General features: G+C 41.4%; 1 protein-coding gene across 26 annotated transcripts in view; it reads left to right on the top strand.

Moving 5' to 3' along the window:
- Positions 1 to 12862, top strand: part of NRCAM (neuronal cell adhesion molecule) — a 317222-nt gene extending 304360 nt beyond the window's left edge. For 25 of the 26 annotated variants that reach the window (XM_070787764.1, XM_070787760.1, XM_070787756.1 and 22 more), the window contains one exon: positions 6793 to 12862. In XM_070787764.1, coding sequence (XP_070643865.1) covers positions 6793 to 7030 — 238 coding nt within the window. In that variant the 3' untranslated portion in view covers positions 7031 to 12862. Of the gene's footprint in view, positions 1 to 6187; positions 6237 to 6792 lie in introns of those variants that run through there. The other variant, XM_070787765.1, reaches the window with a different exon arrangement.
- Positions 12863 to 23480: the final 10618 nt, after the last annotated feature.

Here is a 23480-nt window from a genome sequence, read left to right as displayed (position 1 = left end):
GAATGAACATAGGTCATGAGCCATGGGACCATGGTATTTGATGGAGGCTCTTGGCATGGAAGTCTTGACATGTGAACATGAGCCTGTTGCACGCATGCTAACCCATGTTCGTGAGGCACGGATGATGTGCACATATATTGCATTTGATATATACTTTAGATTTATTCTGCTCAGAGACGTAAACTGATCATGAGCAGTATAAACAGTGACAGACTTTTAGAGGGAGTGTTTAGTTTGTGAACGTCAAAAATTATTGCAGTGTGATTTGACCATGGTAGGGTGGTGACCACAGGAGAATCAGACCTAGTGATCACAGATGTATCCATCATTGCTGCGTTTTTACTTTGCAGGCATTCAATGGATACTTTCTGTGTGCACAGCTATTTTTAAAAAGTGAACTCTCTAAAATTGATTCTTTAGGGTAAGAGAAGGAAAGAATTGGTTCCAGTGCTTTGTCTGACATCATAAAATTGATGAAGAAAAAAAATGAAAAAAAAAGTTAAAGTTGGAATTTTGAAGAATTTCTAAAATGCACTTATTGTTATTTTTTATTGTTATTGTTATTTTACAATGAATTCATTCAGCCAGTATTTATTGAGTGCCTACTGTATTCTAAGCTGTGGAGATTTTAAAAACCAATAGACTCTTATCTCACTAGTTAATGGTCGAGGGAGGGATGCAGGGAAGTAAAAGGACAATCTGGGCATAGTGTAAAGAGTGCGCTGGAAGGGAAGGGATACAGCCAAGGTGCCAAGGGAGCAGGGACAGGAAGCCAAAGCCAAGTTCATGGCCTTGAAGGAGGTGGCACAAGAAGTTGTCCCAGAGGGAGTAATGCAGGAGCTGAGTTTTAAAAGTTCCATTCCATTGCACAACTTATAAAGATAATCATTATCCATGACTGATATGATTATATGTATCAAAAACATATTTTGTGGCTATATGTACTATTTTATGATGATTTTATTACTTTTTGGGGAACTTGTTCATCTTTGCCATTCCAGGCTAAGAATTAACATCTGATACCTCCTATCCTTAAAAAATTCTCATAAAAACATGGATGGATTTTTTTAAGCTTTAAATACCACATAGCTAAATAAGGATATGATTTTTCAATGATCTTCTGTAGCTTCTAAATTCCTCTTGTTTGGGAAACTACCCTTTCATACTGAAACTTGACCAAGCAGCTTCCCTTGGCACAATGTCAAAAGCAGTTGACTTACTCTGTCATTAGAGAATTCATCTTTGAGTTGAAAAGAGGCAGGCATTCATTCAGAGCTTCATCACAGACTTGTCACCACCCATCTCATCTGGAAAGTTCTAAGTGTATGTGTTATACAAGGTATTTCCTAGGAAAAAGTCTCTCTGAGGCAGGGAGTCTGGAGTGGAGCCAAGAGGTGTGATGGCAGGTGGATGGGCACTCTGATTTGTTAGGTACTGTTCACAAGGCAGGCACTGTGCTGGTGCCTCATAAATACTTTTCTCATTTAACCAGATTCTAATTCCTGAAGTAGGACATTATATCACATGTCTTTAAAAGATCTTGAGCTGCCTCTGAACAGCTTTTCCTGGAAAGACTCTGTGAGTAGAATATCCCGTTTCCTTCATGTCTTTTGAGCACAGCCCATGTTGCTATAGATTCTCGCCCACTACAGCAGCCCACTCCAGTATTCTTGCCTGGAGATTCCCATGGATGGAGGAGCTAGTCCATGGGGTCACAAAGAGTCAGTCACGACTGAGCAACTAAGCACACACGTGTGGCCTTTAAACTGGAAAGGATGTTTCTGGGGAGCCCCTTACTGGCTGGCCGTTATTCATAACTGATGCAATTATGTGTGTAAAAATCCAAATAAATCTGTAGGAAGATATTAGAGTTCATAAGAGAGTTCAGTAATGCTGCCTAAAAAAAAATAATGTAAAAGTCAATTATATTTCTTGCTACCAGGAAATAGTTGGAAAATAGGAGTTTAAAAGTTGTCCCAGTTAAGATAGCATGATTCATTTTGATATATGGCAGAAACCAACATAACATTGTAAAGCAATTATCCTCCAATTAAAAATAAATAATTTTTTTAATGAAAAAAAAATGTTGCTACAAAAAAAAATTGTCCAATGTGTGTGTGTGTTAGCAACTCAGTCCTGTCTGACTCTTTGTGACCCCATGGACTGTAGCCTGCCAGGCTCCTCTGTCCGTAGAATTCTCCAGGTAAGAGTACTGCAGTGAGTAGCCATTCCCTTCTCCAGGGAATCTTCCCAACCCAGAGATCAAACCAGAGTCTTCTGCATTGCAGGTGGATTCTTTACCATCTGAGCCAGCAGTGAAGCCCAGATTTTCCAATAGGATAATGTCAAAAATTTTTTGATGTAGGAATAAAACCAACAAAAAGATCTTCCTGTATTTCCATTTCAGGGTCTGATATTCTATTCCACTCAGAAGTTTGTCTATCTCTGCACCAAAACTAAACTGTCTTAATATAGTAGCTTGGGGTGAGTCTTGATAGCTAGTGGGTCAAGTCCTCCAACTTTGTGATTCTTCCTCAAGAAATTTTAAATATTCTTGACTCTTTTCATGTTCTTATATATCTTAGAATCAGCTTGCCAAGATCCATATAAAAGCCTGCTGTGTTTTTACTGGAAATAAACTGAATCTAAAGAGCAACGTAAAGAAAGTGAACACAGTTACCAGAGGTCTTCCTATTCATGGTTATGATATATCTCTCCATTTATTTACCTCTTATTCAATAGCTTTGAATGCAGGTTTCATTTTCTTCATGGGACTCTTACACGTATTTTTATTGGATTTGTTCTTATCTACTTTATATTTTTGTGGTATCCTAAATGGAATTATTTTTAAATTTTCATTTTCCAATTGTTTGTAAGTACTTAGATCAAACTTACTCTTATGCTAATATGATACTAAGCAATGTTACTAAGCTCTCTTTTTATTCTAATGTTTGCCTATAGGTTCTTTACAATTTTTTATGTATGTAATCATACTATTTATGAATAATGATGGTTCTCTTCTTCTTAATATATATGACTTCTATTTCTTTTTCTCATCATGTCACTTAGTATTTTCCAATTCAGTTTTTATTAGAATTGTTATTTCTGATGTTAAACAAGAAACTTTCAACATTCACCATCAAGGATGACATTAACTCAGGGTTTCTTATAGACACATTTAAGAAAGACACTTCTGTCCCTAGTATATTAAAGTTTTATTGTGAATGAAACTTTTTTCCTAAATCTTTTCTTCAGATTTTACCTTTATGGTAAAGTTTTACCATAAAACTTTTTTTTCTAAATCTACTGGGATAATCATAAAATTTTTTCTTTTGCAAAAATGGTGAATTACATGAATTGGTGTTTTTTTTTATTTTTTTGTTTTTTATTGCTCTTTTTTTTAAATTTAACTTTACAATATTGTATTGGTTTTGCCATATATCAAAATGAATCTGCCACAGGTATACATATGTTCCCCATCCTGAACCCTCCTCCCTTCTCCCTCCCCATACCATCCCTCTGGGTCATCCCAGTGCACCAGCCCCAAGCATCCAGTATCATGCATCGAACCTGGACTGGTAATTCGTTTCATATATGATATTATACATATTTCAATGCCATTCTCCCAAATCATCCCACCCTCTCCCTCTCCCACAGAGTCCAAAAGACTGTTCTATACATCATGTTTTAATGCTACAATAAGCTTGCATTCTTGGGATAAACCCAACCTGGTCATGCTATATTTTCTTTTTAGCCAATTGCTAAATTCTATTTGCTCATGATTTCTTTGAGATTTTTCTCATCTATGTTCCTAAGTGAAATTAGCCTGTAGTGTGACTTTTACTTTCTCAAATTGTTCTTGTTGGTTTTAGATATCAGTGTTATATAGTGTTATACTATCTCACAAAATGAATGGTTCCTCTGACATGTCAAATTTGAACATGTCCAAAACCGGACCACCAGTCTTCTAGCCCAAACATGCTGCATTCCAGAGTAAGGGTAATTCCATCCTTCATGCTACTCAAACCAGAAATGTTGGTGTTGTCTTTTTCTCTGTTTCTTCCATATCTAACCCATCAGGAAGTCCTATTGGTGCAGTCTTCAGAATACGTCTGTAATACCACTTTGTAGCAGCCCAGTGTTCCACTCTGTCCCGAGTCACAGTCCTCTCACTCTTGAATTATCACAGTAATCTCCCTGGCCCCCTGGAGCAGGAGTCGGCTAACTTTCTGTAAAAGGTCCAACGATAAGTATTTTAGACTTAACAAGTTGCATGGTTCCTGTTGCAACTCTACAATTCTGTTGTAGTACTGAAGCAGCTATAAACAATACGTAATAAATGAGCACAGCCCAATTTCGGTGTAGTTCACCAACCCCTCCCTCTAGGGTAGGCTATTTGCAATACTGATGACAGTAATCCTTTAAAAATGTAAATCATATCAGGTCACTCATCCATTGAATTCCCTCCATTGACTTCCTGTCTCAGTGAGACAGATCCTTACATGACCTGATCTATCACCTCTTTAATCTCAGTCTCTCTCTCCCCTCTCTTCCCCTCTCCCCCTCTCCCACCCCAAGCTGCTTTTCCATTCCTAGAACAGGCTTGCCCTCCTACAGGGCATCTGAACTATTTACCCGTCATAATGGCTCTCCCTCCAGCTGTCTACCTGACTAACTCAACTCTTTTTAAGTCTTTGATCAGATATCACTTCTTAACAAGGCCGTCTCTGGAAATCCTACTTGAATGTCAACTTTCCACCCCCTCCCCTGACACCCTCCATTCTCTTTACTCACCTCTGTATTTTCCATAGAACTAATCACCTTCTGACACACTCTGTGACTAATTTTTGAAATATGTTGATTGTCTGTATTTTTCCCTTCAAAAAGTAAACTTAGTGAAGGTTTTAGTCTGTTTTGTTTATTGCTATATCTCCAGTGACTCAAACCTGTCATAGAGTAGGCACTAAATGAACATTTATTAGATGTATGGTGGGTGGGTGGATAGATAGATGGGTGAATGGACGAATCAAAGAAATGTCATAGACTAGAATTTCCTGGAGTGTACACCTTGGAACATTAGTTCTCTAAAGCAGAATAATATTAATAGTTGGGATGAAGGTAACAAAATTCTGCTCATCATTAAATTCTTCAGTGGAATTTTCTCACCAAGTTATGGGCAATAACTCACAGGAAGTATTCAAGCACAGCTTAGAAGCTAATGATTAAATTCCAAAAATGTGCAAGTCATTCTTGTACCAGGTTGGAGACTGGCTGCTATGTCCCCTGACATTTCCCAGACACAGGCCATTACAAAATTCTGTGATTCCTCCCTGGTTATTTACTAACAACAGTGATAATATCATTTATTCAGTTTGTGACAAGCACTTGTGTGTTGCTAACACAGGTAATTTTCAATAGCATATATCAATGTCATGTAAAGCCAATACTATTTTCCAGTCTTGAAATTTTCTTCTTGGCGAAAAACTGGAGACCCTAGTAGGAATTATTGGCCAGAATATCCATATACCATGAAATATTTGTATCTTGGCTAGAAAGAAGTTATTTTTCAAAGGAAAGGGAATAGTAAAGTCCTAGCACAAGTTGCTAGGTGAAATATTACAGCTCAGGGGCCTCTCTTTTACATGAAATCTTTCAATTTTTTTTAAACTAATGTTTATGTTTCCCACTTTTGTTCTTTGAAAGAATACAAAATATGTCATTGCTTTTTTTTCCTTTTTATTTTTAAACCAAATATTACCTGTTAAGGACTAGGTCAGCGTGCATACCTAGTTATATGACCATTTGAGTGAATGCTCTTAAATATAGTAATTACTCTTCTACTTCCAGATGTTATACTTAGGGGTTTAACAGAGACATAAGCAGATATATAGAGAGTCCTACACATGTGTATTAAGTTGCACTCCTCAGATTACCATCTGATATGGATCAGCTGCATAACACACTGGGGAGAAGGGAATAGTGGGGTAAAGAAGAGGGCAGGAGATACTGGCTTTTACATTTGGGCATCACTCACACTTGTCAGAATATATTAACACACTACTAATAGTACAGATGTAATGCCCTGAAGTTAAATTATGTTTCTTTCCAAATTAATAAATCTTTACCCATTAACTAATAAAAATAATACTGTATGCAATCAGTATAAGGATTTTGCTTTTTTTCTTAGGCTATTTTCATTTGTTTCTTCTGCATCCCTTTAATGGAATGTGTAGGTCTCTTGAAAGGTAAGGTTCAAGTTTACAAGTCTGGCCTGCACTCAATAACACAATGATTTGAGATGCAGGATTTTGCTTCTTGCTCAGAAAAACAAAAATCCATATTTCACACTTAACCAAAATCATTCTCCATTCATATCCAAAGAATCAGAGATATTATGCAGTTTAACATACTAACTTCTCTACCATAAACTTTTACACCCTTTTGAATTCTAGTAAAATAGTGATGATTTTCAACTTTTTTCAATTATTATTTTGGTAATGCTTGTGACAATTTCTGAGTTGCTTCCAAATCAGGGGCCAGAATCTGTCATTGATATTGACATCACCCTGTGAAGCCATCCACCTGTCGAAGACTTCATGATTAAACCATTTCTGCACTCTACTTTCATTCCAACCACATTCCGGTCATTGAAGGCCACCTGGCGATTAGATTGGGCTAGAGAAGCTCAGGGCGCCAAATGCTTCCTCATAATTTGCATGCCTGATCTTTGAGAACCAAGCATTTTACCTAAGGGCCCATCTCGACGAACATGTTTTATCTTTCTTTTTCCAGTGATGCGGAAGACCACAAGCCTTTAAAAAAAGGCAGTCGAACACCTTCAGACAGGACTGTGAAAAAGGAAGATAGCGATGATAGCCTAGTTGACTATGGAGAGGGAGTGAATGGCCAGTTCAATGAGGACGGCTCCTTTATCGGACAGTACAGTGGTAAGAAAGAGAAAGAACCAGCTGAAGGAAACGAAAGCTCAGAGGCACCATCTCCTGTCAACGCCATGAATTCATTTGTCTGATTTGTGAGCTCTTTGCCAGTATCCAACTTTTCTCAAATGTTTATCTTAATAAGCACTTGTCTGTCCACCTTCTCATACTATGAACATAGAGGCAGAAAGTCTATGTGCTGCTGGGTGTTCATATGATGAGAACTGTCAAAGCAAGAACGTAACTCAGTCAAATGATATCTTAATGTGAACTGCAGTGCAAAGTGCATACTTTTTCATTCAACATAGGTCATCTTGATTTCCTAAGAACTGATAAAAAAAAAATGATACAACGTCATCAACAGATCACCTTCTACCCACTTTGGGATACAGTTCAATAGGTTGCATGAAAAATGCTACACCTTTAAAGGATATACCTGTGTATGTTAATCAAACATGGGTTGATACTTTGTTTGATACTCTCCTCCACTGAACCCCTAAGTAGGAATTCCATTTTCATTGTCAAGAGTGTTACTGTAGTATTCTCTAGAACTTCAATGTCTTTGTGGACATTGTCGTGAAATTGGTGACTCTATGTCTAGCTGTCGTTAGTCTTTTTGGGAGACTGTAAGGAACCATATGTACAATATATACTTGCTAAATGAGTTAATTATGACAGGTACATTTGCTGATGCTTACTGAGACTCTCTTACCTGCTCTTTGCTCCTCTTACTCCATTGACCTCTTAATCATCAAGGTATTATATTGGTACAGTGTTCTACTTTTTACATCCTCTCTCCATTCTGGTCTGTGATTTTTAGGCATAAACGATGTGTATCGCAATGCATTTTGGCACTTGTGCCAGACCAAGAGAATCTCAAACAGATCACTCCAATTAAATTTCCAAAATTATTCCAGAAAGCACAGGGCAAGACATATGCAGTGCCTTCAGATGATAAGCATTCCACAACATACCGCCTTCTATATCATTTGGTACAGTCAACTCGGAGTCCTAGATTATTGTCATTGTCTAAAAGTCACTTGGAAAAGGCAGAGTTCATGAAGATGGCAATGTTGGGGTATAAAAAGGAACTGTGACAGTAAAATGAAGACAATTTATTTTAAGGAGCATTTTCCCCCATATGTCTAAAAAGAAAAGTTTTATCACCAACTGGAGCATATGATGATTTTATGGTCTCTTATGGTTTCTATTAAAACAAGTCACATTCAGTAAGAAAGATGGGAACTTGGTAGAAAATTTTTTTAAGTTATTTCAAAAAAAAAGCACATAAAGCAAAGCAACAGGAATATATTTTTCTCTAAGTCATTACCTATGTGGCAGCTTTTGAAACTCTGCAGCATTAAACAGTGTGTATGCAAATTACATGGATGCCTTGCAGAATCTAAGAAAACTGATAAGTGCTAACAAGGCCAACAGTCAAAGGGATTACATCTGTGGTTTTGAAAATAAGCATATATATTCTACCAGCTTCATAAATAATATCTATCAAATGGTTTCCTTCCACATATGAAATTCTATAACAACCTATGGTTGAAGGAATGCTCAGTTTCATTTGCCAATAAATTGGTTTCTCATAACTTGCATCAAGTTTAATTTTAAGTAAAGCTTTTTATATGTAGATATTTTGTTGAATTTGTACATACGCTTAGAGTGTAGATGCTATATGCTTAGGGGTGTTACATACAAATAAACATGCCAACAATGTTTATGTTGTACTGTATAAAATGTTAGCTAATTAATACAGTGCGTGGGATTGGAAAGCATTTACTTAAATGCCTTCTGGGGTTTTATTTTCTCTTTTTGCTGTGAAACTGAAAGAGTGAACTATTTTCCATACAGACAGCAGGTTTCTAGAAGAAATTTTCAGAGCTTTGCTGAAGCACAGTTTGAAGTAATCCCAGGTAAAGATGGCTCTACATAGTTTAATGTCTCTAGTCTTCACTTTTCACAGATCAGCCTTTCTTGTGGAAATCCAGAAAGACCAGACAGGCTTGCCTTGGCATCAGAGAGCACAGAGATAAGTTACTTCAAATTTACCAATGTATGGGGGTGGGGTAGGGGAGACAAGAACAGTATAGTTTTTCCTCTTCCACAATGGCAGATGCTAAATTTATCTGTGCATGAAGGGGTTATTTCTGTACTAGTGCAACAGAGTTTGTATTAAAAGTTAAATGTGGTTTTAAAAGTCCTTCTGTCTCTTGTAATATATCATGTTCCTAGTGGAATATGAATGTCCGAGTAATGGTATATTTAACAGTACAGGCAGATGTGACTGGATTTCCATCAAAAAAGTAACTGTTAAAAAGTCATGATCTCTTTGTGATTCTTCTTCAAACCTAGAGTTCCTAATGTTTTGTTTTATTTTATTTATTGGCTGCATCACATTGCTTGAAGGACCTTAGTTCCCTGACCAGGGATGAAACCTTGGCCCCCGGCAGTGGAAACTCGGAGTCCTAACCACTGGACAAACAGGGAATTCCCCCTAATGTGTTTTTTCCCCCCTAATGTTTTAAAATATAATACAGAGTTTGATTTTTGCTTTTAAAAGGCAGAGAAAAAGTTAAATGAAAAGCTAAACAATATGAAAAAGAGCTAATAAAAGAGGGGCATATCAAACATTGTAATGCAAAGCAGGAATAGATATTAACCAGCCTTTGGAGAAACAGTCTGAGAAGTTAGATGCTGCTTCCTTTCCTGAAGCCCGATCACCACGAGCTGTTCCCTGTTGTCATCCTTTCTTCTACCTGCCTGGACATCCGCCATCTCCAGCTATGACAACTGGATTCCTTAACTTTTCCTGTTTGATGAAACAGCTTGAGTGTGAACAAGTAGCACTGACGGATGTGTCATCCACCCCCTTCTCAGCAGCCCAGTTCTTCTTTTGTCTCATAACTGTCCAGCTCTGCAAATAGCCAAGACCTGGCTTGTTCCTCCATTTGCCCTTGGTCCCAGCTTTCTACCCGTAAGACCTTGTGCTGGCACAGAGCTCCCCCTCCCTACACAGTTACTTGGATACCAATGTGATACATGCGTCAACTGAATGATGCTAATAGACCCTATGTAGACCTTAGTCCTTCTACCATGGAGAGCATTCACTTTTGAGCAGCAAGTCAGGGTCTCCAGTCTATACCATGGGCCAGATTCAGTCGACGTCCTCGGACCACATCATCAGTCACAGGTCAGTTTAGCAACACAGCCTGGCCAGCTGTAAGCCTGACCACAAAAAGCACTGGTTTGCTAATGCCTTCTTGTTCAGATGGTTTATAATGGCCCTGCTTTACTTTTTTGTCCTCTCTCTTTTTTTTTTTGTAAATTTAAATTTTATTGAAGACCTAAGATGTGAAAATTAAAAAAAAATGTAATTAGTATTTCTGTAATTTAAAGTATAATGATTAATTTTACTTTTGTAATTTAAGTAATTTCAGCAAGCCTTTTTTTAATTGTTCAGTTCTTTAAGATCTATGTTTATAAATTGACTTCACAAGTTGGAGAAGACATTAGATAATTGATATAACCCTGTGTAACCTGGTTTACTTTTAATGTCTGATAAAATAATTGGAAATAGCTTGTGGAGGCAAAGGAAAGAAATGTGAAGAACTGAGACTTCTCACCCCAACTAAGCATCTCTCTCCTGCTCATGAGATTTTTCTACAAATTGCCACCAGAGGGCTCCCGTACCTTATTCAATGGAAAACAGAACAAAAAACTGGGAAAACAAAGCCTCTGGAGAAATAGTGCCAAGGACCTTTGATAATCAGACTGGATCTGATCGTGCAGAAAATGATTGCCTGCTGAAACTGGGAGAAGCGGAGTTAGCAGCTTTCTCTGAGGAGTTCACAACCTCCAGGGCGTGCATCTGTGTCACCATGAGCCTCATCAGTATCTGCTTCCTTGTATGGTGGCCAGGTGGCTGGTGGCCCATCAGCAGAGCGAAAGGAGGAGGAGTCAGCCTCCTGGCTCCCTCCAGACAACCTCACCTGCAAGCTGGTGGTTGTGAAGGAGGGGCAGGATCCTAAAATGGTCCCTCTCCTTTCTCCCCATCATGCCATCTTGTCTGCCACAAGTGGTTTGATATTCTGTGGCTGGTTAACACAGTAAGCACAGTTTAAGCAGAGACAGCTTTTCTTGTTCACTTTAGAAAAAGCAGGAGAGGGAAAGAATACTCCCAGGATATTTATATTAAAGAAGCAAACTGAGGTATAAATGCTGCAAGGGGAAGGCACGGGGTCCATGAGAGCAAGTGATGGAGGAGACTGAGCTGTGCAGGGTGGTCAGGAGGCTTCCCTGAGAAGCTGGGAGCTGGGGGACAGTGGGACCCAGGAGGAGAAGGCAGGATAAAGCCACTGCCGAGGAGGGGCCCTGCGTCAGGAGCAGATGCCCGGGCCAGAGCATACTGGGCCCTGAGCACCAAAGGGTAGGTTTTTGAATTTAGTCAAGGTGCAGTGGAAAGTGAGGAGTAATTAAAAAGGTTAAAGAAAAGGGTTATATGACCAGATCTGTTTGTGAATGAGGTGGAATTCTTAGGATTTAGTGTCGAGAATGGGCTGGAAAGGAGCCAGGAAGGTTGATAAGAAGCCACTTGGAAGCTTCACAGTTGTTTAGATAAGAGATGATAGAGGTTGAATCCAGATCATATCACTGGAGATGGATAGAAGTGGGTGGATTCTAAAGATATTTAGGAAGGAAGTTAATGGGAGTGATAGATCAGATATGGGAGGATGATGGAAAGGGAGAGATCCAAGATGGTGCTTAGATTCCTGACTTGTCTAACCAGACGGTATATTCCTTTTTATTTCTATAGCCTTCAAACCTCTCCAGTCTCACTCAATGTGTTCTGGAGACACTGTCTTGCTTCAGCTGTAGCTATTTAGCTATTATCTCAGCGAGTGACTCAACAAACTTTTTTTTAATCAACAAACTTTGTGCCTGTCTTTGTGCGCTTGAGTAGGAGCAGACAGCCTGCACGCTGGACTCACTTGGGGAGCACTGAAAGTCCTCATGCCTGCCCACTCACTCCACTGTGTCTCTGTTCTAATTGTCTGAGACATAGCCTGGCATCAGAATTTTTCAAAGCTCCCCAGATGATTCTAATGTACAGACAAGACTGAAACCGGCCTCAAGAAACATGTTTCTACACTCTTGTATGTGCATTTAAAGTATTTAATGAACAGTGTTTTGAATACATTTCTTCGTACGGGTTGATCTCAAATTATCTTGTATTTGTCCCAGTAAAAAACAACGATAACATATCTAGGGAAAATGGACTCTGCATCATTGGTGGGATTATAAAATGGTACTTTGAAACACAGTTTTGCCGTTTCTTAAAATGTTAAATATAAATTTACCTTATGACCCAGACATTCCACTCCTGGTATGTACTGAAAAAGAAATGGAAAAATATGTCTATGCAAAGACTTGTATACAGATATTCAAAGGAGCATTCATCATAATAGCCAAACAACAACCCAGATGTCCGGGAACTAAGGAATGCATAAAGACAATGTGGTCTATCCATGGAATTAAACAATGAATCCATATAATTAAATAAGATACTATTTAGTAGTTTTTTTAAAGTACTAATACCTACTGCAACATAGAGGACCAAGGGTAGCATTATGTTAAATTAAAAAGCCAGACACAAAAGACCACATACTGCATGATTCCATTTATTTGAAATGTCCAAAAAAGCAAGTCTATAAAGACAAAATAGGTTGTCTGGGAATGGGAACAGGGATTACTGTAAATTGGCCGGAGAGATTTTTCTAGAGTGATGTAAATGTTCTAAATCTAGACCAGTGCTGACAATGGCACAACTGATAAATTTACTAAAAATCACTGAATTGTATACCTAAGTGAATCTGTGGAATGTAAGTTATACCTCAATAAAGCTGTAAGACAAACCATCCTAAGCTTATGTGTGTCTGAGAGTGATCAGGGCTGTGTGTAAATGAGCCTTGTGATGAGTACAGCACCACAGGATGGGTCACTCCCCCTCCCCGTCCTCCTGATTTTTTCAGGAGACCCCACAAGATCAGTGGTTCTCCAAGTACGGTCCCTGGAACAACAGCATCAGCAGTCCTGGAGAGCAGTGCAAATTCTGGACCCACCCCAGATCTACTGAATCAGTTCTGGGAGTGGAGACCAGCATCTGTGTTTTCACAGCACTCTAGGCGATTCTGGTACATCCTAACATATGGGCAGCGCTGGAGTCAACCTCCACTCCAATCTCTCCTCTCTCCTGCCTGTAAGCATAGAAAGGATTTACCTTCTGAGATGAAAAGAAGAAACTTGGCTCTTTTCATAACAGCAAAAAAAAGTTGAAATAACTGAAGTGTTCATCATCAGGTAATAGAGGAAACAATTCTGTTGTATCAGACCAACATTTATAGTAATGAAATACTAACCACAGTAAAGAGGAATAAACTACTGATACAGGTCATTCATTCATTCAACTTGCAAACAAGTTTCATTTATGTGAAACACTGGAACAAGCAAAACTAATCTACAATGATGGAAAGCATATCTGTGGTTGCTTGGGGCTGAGCTGTGGGGAGGGATTTACTACAAAAGGGCTGAGGGAGCTTTTAGGGGCAATGGAAATGGTCTATATTTTCATTATGGTGTTGTTTACAGGGGTGTGTTCATTTGTCAGGACTATATACTTAAAATGGGTATACTGTTAAAAAAAAAAAATCAACAAATTTGAGAAATCTCAAATTGAGTTGGAAGAGCAGAAGGGGATGCTCTCACATCCTATGCTGATAGCAGAGCCCAACAGGAAAAAGACTCCTTTCCCGGCAGGGACTCAGCCAATGAGAAGCCAAGGGCTCTTTGTTTGCTCCTGCCCTCCCAGCTCCCCCTGTAAGAAGCCTATTTCTTCCCATGCTGTGGGCAGGATTTGCTCATGGCTCACCATGGTTGTAAGTCAGGGATTGCAGTTCTGGTCTGATCCAGAAGAAACCCACCTTTGCTGGATAAGTAATTGACAGTCGGTTCGTTTTAAGTCCACCATTATATCAATAATGCTGTTTTTTTCTTCTTTTTAAATTATCTTATTTTTCAAAAGTTTTATTGAGCTTTGATACTGCTGTTTTTTAAAGGGAAAAAAGAAAAAAGAGTTGGGCCTAAGTGACTTGTCTCTTGGTTCTTTCTCATTCTCTGGTCAGCTGGCCCAAGGAGATTAGGGCGCAGGGGTGGGGAGGTGGGGAACCTTTGGCCCTGCTCTGGTCTCCATGTGGTAAATGCAAGGGGTTAGGATTCAACCTGACTTCTAGAGGAAGGTCGGCTGGAAGCCATCTCTCCCTCACTCCAGCAGGCCATGAGGTCAACGCCTGACTTGTCAGGCATCTGAGGATGCATGTCAGCTCTGGTATCCACCCAGACCTCCCAAGCCTTGGGAGGCAGTCTCCCCTAACTTGCGTCTCGGTGTGGCTTTTTTGAAACCCCGGCTTGTTGGCGTCTCCAGCTCAGTGCTTCAAGGTATCCTTCTCTTTCTTATTTTTCTCCCCCAAACTTCTCATGACCTTCCTTTTTCCTTTCTGCTGTCCCTCATGTTTGCTCTCCTGGGCTAAACAGCATCTGTTTCCTAGCTCTCAATTCTCCATCCTGATGAGGTCACATTGACATCTCAGAATTAACTTGTTGAAATGTAAATCTTGAGTTGTTTTATATGCTAACTCTTCTCTGCCCAGTGCACCCAGTCTCAGTAAATGGTCCCACGTTGGCTCAATCAAGGCAGAGTCGGCATTTTCTCCTCTCCTACCCAACAGCTGGTTCTATTTTTTCCAAACTTTGTGTTGAATACATGCAGCATCTCTTTATTTCTAGCCTCCCAACTGTACTGCCTGCCCCTCTTGCCCTCCTGCAACCCAAACGCCACACAGTGGAGCAGGGTTGTCAAACCTTTTCTGTAAAGGCCTGGATAGCAAATAATTGAGGCTTCTCAGGCCAGGTGCTCTGCATTACAGCTACTCAGCTCTGCAAGGACATCAACCACAGGTGTGTCAGACACTTAACAAAACGGGTGTGGCCACGTCCCAATAAAACTGTGTTTATAGATGTGTTTTGTGCTGGCCTCAGCCTATCAATAGTGATGCTATTGGTTAGAAATACCGGGACAAGAGTTTGATCCCTTTTGGGGACACGTGCCTGAAAGTAATTTGAGTGTCTCTTTTTTTTAATGTGTATTTTTGTTGTGTTGTTGCTTAGTCACTCAGTCATATCCAACTCTGCAAATCCACGTGTAGCTCACCAGGCTCCTCTGGCCATGGGATTCTCCAGGCAAGAATACTGGAGTGGGTTGCCACTTCCTTCTCCAGGAGATCTTCCCACCCAGGGATCAAACCCTTGTTTCTTGCATCTCCTGCATTGGCAGGCAGATTCTTTGCATATATCTATATATATATAATTGCATTTATTTAATTTATTTTATATTTGGCTGTGCTGGGTCTTCGTGGCTGCGCACAGGCCGTGTCTAGTTTTGGCGGGTCGGAGCTGCTGCTTGTTGCAGTATGGGGCTTCTCATAGTGGAGCACAGGCTCTCAGGTGTTCAAGCTTAAGTAGTTGTGGTTCACAGGCTCTGGAGCATGGGGTCAGTAGTTGTGGCCCACAGGCTTAGTTTCTCCATGGCATGTGGGATCCTCCTGGTCCAAGGATCAAACCTGTGTCCCCTGCATTGGCAGGCAGATTCTTATCCATTGTACCACCAGGGAAGACCCTGAGTGTTTCTTTAAGAAGGTCATTAAAATGCTCCGTGAGACCAGCTGCCTGCAGGCCTAACGTGAATGGAAGATCCAAAGAGTGTTAGATTGCAGAGGCCACTGTGGAATCTCCTGAGAGGTCTCCTGGTCAGAGTCTGTGATGTCTGTCCATCCAAAGCGAACAGGCATAAAGAAGAAAGAGAGAACCTATTTAGAAGAGGAGTTCTGGTTGGGGGTTGCCAAAAGGAGGCTCTGGTAAGCATTGGTGATTGGAACACCCTTTCTGGAAGCCCCAGCAGAAAAGGGCAGTGGGCCAAGGAAGCCATTCTGCCCGCAGGCGTGTGGTGGTTTCTCTAGGAATGTGTCCCAGATCTGGATGATCTCTGGTGTTCGATTTGGGAGCAGAGAAGGCACTTTGTTGCAACCTTGGCTGCTCCTGGAGGGGAGAGTCCTGCCCCCTTGTAGTCAAGTTGATAGGTGCAACTCCCTGGTGACCTGAGGTTGTGCAGCCTATTTGTCGAGTTGATGGAATGATAGGTACCCTGAGCCCTGTACCGGGCTGAGTATGGAGGGCTTATGAGAGGGTCTCCTGGATTGTTGACAATGGCTTCTGATGAGGTGAAGTTAGTGTAAGCAGAAATGTGGGTAGAAATGATAGGACCTGGGGACTCAACTAATTCCTTTTATATTTGGGTCTCCTGGGTGGGCTTGCCTCCTGTGAGAAAATTGCCCCTCAGCCCATGGTCAGACCAAACCATAGGTCATTAGTGACAACCCAAGAGTCTGACTATGTGGCTCTGCAAAAGGTTGTGGTATGGCCTCCTTGAGGGCTGGGTGCACAGTCACGAGTTCCATCACCTGGGCTGAGCGGGAGAGCCCCTCCCCTCCTCCAGGGAGGTTCCCGAGGAGAGGTGGGTGGAGCCGCATCTTCCAGCTGCACTGGAATGGTGCCATCTGTGAAGACCACAGACTCCCCATCCATCCCAGACATTTATTCCCAAGGGGCTCCCCAAGTAGCCACAGTGGGGGAGAGGAGGCACCGTTACCTCCTCAAGTCTCCCAGGCAAGGGGCTGAGCACGGGGAAGCCACAGCTTCCTGTAATCCAGAAAGGGCTTTGACATCAGGTGTGGCCCTATCCTAAAGGTACATTTCCATTTTACCAAAGGGGCACTGGGAGCCATGCTGGACTTCCATTGGGAGGCATCTCTAACCCAGGCCTTTATCGGGACTTGGATTTGGAGTAGTGGGGTGGAGGCTACTTAGGGCCTCAGTTTCTGTAAGAGCCTAAGAGGATGCCCGCAAACTGCACTCCAGGTGGGTATTTTGGGGCTCCTACTGTGGGTAGGTGCTTCTCCAGGGAATCTTCCCAACCGGGGGATCAAACCCATGACTCCCACATTTCAGACAGATTCTTTACTGTCTAAGCCACCAGGGAAGCACACTGTGGGTAGGTGCTTAGTCTAAAAGTCTGTAAGAAGCCAGGTTAACTCCTGTTTGGTCCAGACACTAACAGGAGGCATAGTCAGATGTGGCCAGGCTCTTGACTTGGAAAGTAGGGTCAGAGGGCATTAAAGGTAAGGTTTGTTGGACTGTCTGCTGAACTGCTTCTGAAGCCCACTGTTGGGCTTCATCTCAACAGAAGGTGGCAGAATCATGCATGTGATTGCACATATGGGCAAACACAGAGATGAGGGGTGTGTTCCTCCAGAACATGAAAAGACCTAGTTTGTGTTTTGCCTAAGTATGGGGGTGATGTAATGTGAGTAACTGATGTTTTGACTGTTGGGGAGGTTTCTCGGCCCTTAGAGGACCACGTGATGCCCTGAAACTTGTCAGGTGAGGAGGGCCTTAGGTCTCAGAAAGGGTAATTGCCCAGCCACATTGCTGTAACTGGTGCGGGAGGACATACAAGGCTGCCTGCTGCTTCCTCAAAGGGACTGTCAGTCTAAGGTCATCAATATGATGCCAAGAACTGCACTTTGCAATTGTATGGTATTTAAGTCCTGGCAGCAGAGGTTATGTAACCTTGCAGAATTGTTCACATATCCCATTGGGAGCCTCAAAATGTATGTGGAACCCCTTCCAAAGTAAAAGCAAGTTACCCCTGGGATTCCTGTGTAATAAGAACAGAATAGAACGTATGAGCTAGGTCAGCGACTTCAAAGGACTCTCCTTGGGCCCATTTATGACCTCACTCAATCCTGTATTAGGAACTGCCTGAGCATTGTGGTTCCAATGGTCAGTGGTGAGGTTCCATTAGTCAGTAGGGGCTTAAGTACCAGCCACATGGATATTAAATATAAGGGCCTGCTGACTCCCATCTCAAGCATGTGAGTAATGCGGGGCATAAGCCTTCAGTGCTCTGTTAACGGTGGTGCTGGGGGCTGTTTACCATCCTGACTGGAGAAAGAGGAGTCCCTGGCATCCATTTGGCATGTTCCACCAGTAAGTCAAGAACCTAGGCTTGTTGCAGGTGGCGTGGTGTCATTCAGGGCATCCATGCCCACAGGAGGGAAACAGGAGTGGGAGAGGCCGCCCCCAGAGGAAGCCCTTTGAGGTGAATGGCCAAATCATGGCATTGAATGCATTTATGCCCCTGTGATGGTTTAACCAGCAGAGCCCTGTAAGAGAAGGGCTCCTGTTTGGGGAATTTAGAGGGATTTCCTGGAGTGACTTGAGCTCTGGTGTCTAATAGGACCAAAAAAGGATGCATAGTTACTGTCCCAGTGGACTCTCAGAGTGGTACAGGGGCGATTGTCCCGGGAGGTGAGACAAAGCCTGGATAGGTACCTAGGTTAGGGAAGGGGCCTCTGCCAGCCCTAGAGGTTAGGGAAGGGGCCAGGAGGATGGAGGGCAGCTGGACGCTAGAGGATGGCTGGCAGGAGGGGGCTGTAGCAGGGAGAAGGCCAGTTTCAGGGCCTGGAGTCAGAGGCTGGCTATCCAGAGAGTAAGTGCCCAGAAATCTGAGGTGTCATGACTCCCAGGGCAGTTTTGTCCATGATCACCTTCCCACTCAGCTCGGGAAACCCGGGAAGCCTCAGGAGCAAGTTGAATTCCAACCACCCAAAGATTGGAAAGTCTCTGGATGTGTGAGGCTGGTGCTCAGCTAACTGGGTAATCCTTGACCTTTCAAATGAAAAGTCATATTCTCCTTTCTCCTTTTCCCAGACAATAGGGCTCCCAGAAAATAGGTAGCATTAGAAGCCCTATTTCTCTGTAATGAGCCATAGGAAAGCTTTCCAAAACTGTTTCTTTAAACTTTTTATTTTGTATTGCGGGATAGACGACGAACAATGTTGTGATGGTTTCAGGTGAACAGTGAAGGGACTCAGCCATACATTTACATGTATCCATTCTCCCCCAAACTCCCCTGCCATCCAGGCTGCCACATAACCTTTAGCAGAGTTCCCTGTGCTAAACAGTCAGTCCTTGTTCATTATCCATTTTAAATACAGGTGTCTACGTGTCCATCCCAAACTCCCTAACTATCCCTTCCCCCATCCTTCCCTCTGGCAACCATAAGTTCATTCTCTACATCTGTGAGTCTGTTTCTGTTTTGTAAGTTCATTTGTATCATTTCCTTTTAGATTCCACATATGAGGGATGTCATGGGATATTTCTCCTTCTCTGTGTGACTTACTTCATTCAGTATGACAATCTCTAGATCCATCCATGTTGCTGCAAATGGTATTATTTCATTCTTTTGATGGCTGCATAATATTTCACTGTATATATGTACCACGTCATCTTTATCCATTCCTCTGTCAATGGACATTTAGGCTGCTTACATGTCTTGGCTGTTGTAAACAGTGTTTTCTCCAGATATATGCCCAAGAGTGGAATTTCAGGGTCATATGGTAACTATTTTTAGTTTTTTAAAGAACATCCATAATGTTCTCCATAGTGGCTGTACCAATTTACATTTTACCAACAGTTTAGGAGGGTTCCCTTCTCTCCACACCCTCTCTAGCATTTATTATTTGTGGATTTTTTTATGCTAGCTATTTTGACTGATATGAGGTGATATCTCATTATAGTTTTGATTTGCATTTAACAATTAGTGATGTTGGACATCTTTTCATATGCCTCTTGGCCATCTGTATATCTTCTTTGGAGAAATATCTATTTAGGCCTTCTGTTGTTTTTTCAATTAGGTTGTTTTGATGCTGTTAAGCATCATGAGCTATTCATAAATTTTGGAGTTTAATCCCTCATCAGTCATAGCATTTACAAATATTTTCTCCCAATCTGTGGGTTGTCCTTTTTTTGTTTATTGTTCTCTTTGCTGTGCAAAACCTTTCAAGTTTAGGCTCCATTTATTTAATTTTCATTTCCATATTCTGGAAAACAGATCAAAAAAGATATTGCTGCGATTTATGTCAGAGAGTGGTCTGCCTGTGTTTTCCTGTAGGAGTTTTATAGTGTGTGGTCTTACATTTAGGTCTTTAATCCATTTTGAGCTTATTTTTGTGAATGGTGTCACAGAATGATCTAATTTCACTTTTTTATGTGTACTGTACAATTTTCCCAGCACCATTTGTTGAAGAGACTCTTTCCAACATTGTGTAGTCTTGCTTCCTTGCTTCCTCACAGATTAATTGACCATGGGTGCATGGGTTTATTTCTTTTTTTAATGTGTTAATTTTCTTGTCTTTATTTTATTAGTTTTTTGGCTCTGTGGGTCTTCATTGTTGCATAGGCTATTTCTCTAGTTGTGACAAGTGAGGACTACTCTATTTGCAGTGCCCAGGCTTCTCGCTATGGTGTTGTATCTTGTTGTAGAGCATGGGCTTCAGTGGTTGCAGCACATGGGCTCAATAGTTGTGGCACATAGGCTTTACTGCTCCATGGCATGTGGGATCTTCCCAGATCAGGGGGTGAACCCGTGTCTCCAGCATTGGTAGCCAGATTAGTACAGGTCTTTTGTCTCCTTTGGTAGGTTTATTCTGAGGTATTCTTTTTGGTGTGATGGTAAATGGAATTGTTTCTTGAATTTCTCTTTCTGATCTTTTGCTGTTCAGTCAGTTCAGTTTAGTAGCTCAATCATGTCCGACTCTTTGCGACCCCATGAAGTGCAGCACGCCAGGCCTCCCTGTCCATCACCAACTCTCAGAGTTTACCCAAACTCATGTCCATCGAGTCGGTGATGCCATCCAGCCATCTCATCCTCTATCTTCCCCTTCTCCTCCTGCCCCCAATCCCTCCCAGCATCAGGGTCTTTTCCAATGAGTCAAGTCTTTGCATGAGGTGGCCAAAGAACTGGAGTTTCAGCTTCAGCATCAGTTCTTCCAATGAACACCCAGGGCTGATCTCCTTCAGAATGGACTGGTTGGATCTCCTTGCAGTCCAAGGGACTCTCAAGAGTCTTCTCCAACACCACAGTTCAAAAGCATCAATTCTTCAGTGCTCAGCTTTCTTCACAGTCTAACTCTCATATCCATACATAACCACTGGAAAATCTTTTGCTGTTAGTGTATAGAAATGAAACCGATTTCTGTGTATTGATTTTGTAACCTGCAGCTTTACCAAATTCATTGATGAGTTCTAATAGTTTTCTTATATCATCTTTAGGATCTTCTCTGTACAGTATCGTGTTATCTGCAAACAGTGACAGTTTAACTTCTTTTCCAATTTTTATTCCCTTTACTCTTTTTTCTCTGCCATAGATAGACCTCCCAAACTATGTTGAATAAAAGTGATGAGAGTGGCTATCCTTGTCTTGTCCTTGATCTTAGAGAAAATGCTTTCAGTTTTTCACCATTGAGTATGATGTTAGCTGTAGATTTGTCATATACATTGGTCTTTATTGTGTTGAGGTATGTTCCCTCTGTGCCCACTGTCTGGAGAGTTTTTAATCATAAATGGGAGCTGAATTTTGTCAAAAGCTTTTTCTGCATCTATTGAGATGATCGTATGGTTTTTATTCTTCAGTTTGTTGATGTGGTGTATCACGTTGATTTGCAGATATTGAAAAGTCCTTGCATCTCTGGGATGAATCCACTTGATCATGGTGTATGATCTTTTTAAGGTATTGTTGGATTCAGATTGCTAGTATTTTGTTGAAGATTTTTTGTCTGTGTTCATCAGTGATATAGGCCTGTAATGTGTGTGTATGTGGTATCTTTGTCTAGTTTTGATATCAGATGGTGGCCTCACAGAATGAGCTTGGAAGTTTTCCTTCCTCTGCAATTTTTGGGAACAGTTTCAAAAGGGTAGGTGTTAACTCTTCTTTAAATGTTTGATAGAATTCACCTGTGAAGCCATCAGGTCTTTTTTTTTTTTTTAAGGTTTATTTATTTATGGCTGCACTGGGCCATTGCTGCGATTGGGTTCTCTCTACTTGGGGCCATCCGGGCTTCTCTTGTTTCGACGTGTGGGCTTCTCATTGCAGCGGTTTGTCTTGTTTTGGAGAACGAGCTCTAGGGCACTCAGGCTTAGTAGCTGAGGTTCCCAGGCTCTAGAGCTCAGGCTCAGTAGTTGTGGCGCACTGGCTTTAATGTCCCTCGGCAGGTGGAATCGTCCCAGACCAGGGACTCAACCCGTGTCCCCTGCATTGGCAGGCAGATTCTTTACCACTGAGCTACCAGGGAAGTCCTGTTGGGAGTTTTTAAATCACAGTTTCAATTTCAGTGCTGTTTCCCCAAAACTATTATGTTAAGCCCCAACCCCCATGTGAGAATATGGAGAGAAAGCAGCCATCTACATAGAAGGCAAGAAGTAGCATCTCACCAGGAACTGTGTTGTCTGGCACCTTGACCTGGAACTTCCAGCCTCCAGAAACTGAGAAAATCAGTTTCTGTCATTTAAGCCACACATTCTAGGGTATTTTGTTATGGCAGCCCAAACAGACTAAGACATAATCCTTTGCAAATTATTTTTTCACATTCCATCCCCCAGAGGCAAACAATCTTTGTGGTGTTTTTCTACTTTATAGATGTTTTCAGCAGTTAATCCTCTTTAGTTAGCTAGAATTTCTTGTATTAAAATAAGGAAAGAGAATAAAAGAACTAACCTGCCTTTAGTGCCTATGAAATGCCAGTTACTCTAGGAAGCAGTGTCCATCCCCACTTAATATTCTCATCGGTCCTGTGAGGTGGCACAGCTTTTCTTGCCAGAGATCACACAGCCATAGAAGAGATCTAACACGTAAACTCAAGTGTATCTGATGCCAAAATACTAGCCCCATCCCCCTTTAAATTATTTCTCCTTAAACCTAAGCTACATTCAATAAAACCCTGATATTCAAAATGGAGAGAGGGAGAGTTGGCCAAGGACAAAGGTCTCTTCAGTTATGGAAAACTATTGAAAAATATAAGCAAAGCTTTGCTCTTTATAAAGGTCAGTAGGTTCTCAGTCCAAACGCTAGGAAAGGGAAAGACATGGTATCTTTCCTAAATACTTAGGGTTCAATTCAGTCCAGTTGCTCAGTCATGTTCAACTCTTTGTGATCCCATGGACTGCAGCATGCCAGGCTTCCCTGCCCATCACCAATTCCCGGAACTTGCTCAAACTCATGTTCAGCGAATTGGTGATGCCATCCAACCATCTCATCTGTCATCCCCTTCTTCTCCTGCCTTCAGTCTTTCCCAGCATCAGGGTCTTTTCCAGTAAGTCAGCTCTTCGTATCAGGTGGCCAAAGTATTGGAGTTTCAGCTTCAACATCAGTCCTTCCGATGGACACTCAGGACTGATCTCCTTTAGGATGGACTGGTTGGATCTCTTTGCTGTTCAAGGGACTCTCAAGAGTCTTCTCCAACACCACAGTTCAAAAGCATCAATTCTTTGGTGCTCAGCTTTCTTTATAGTCCAACTCTCACATCC

Source organism: Bos indicus, chromosome 4, assembly GCF_029378745.1.
Source record: "Bos indicus isolate NIAB-ARS_2022 breed Sahiwal x Tharparkar chromosome 4, NIAB-ARS_B.indTharparkar_mat_pri_1.0, whole genome shotgun sequence".
Lineage (NCBI taxonomy): Eukaryota > Metazoa > Chordata > Mammalia > Artiodactyla > Bovidae > Bos > Bos indicus.
Note: the sequence above shows the minus strand (reverse complement) of the source record. Positions and strands in the feature narration are given on the sequence as shown.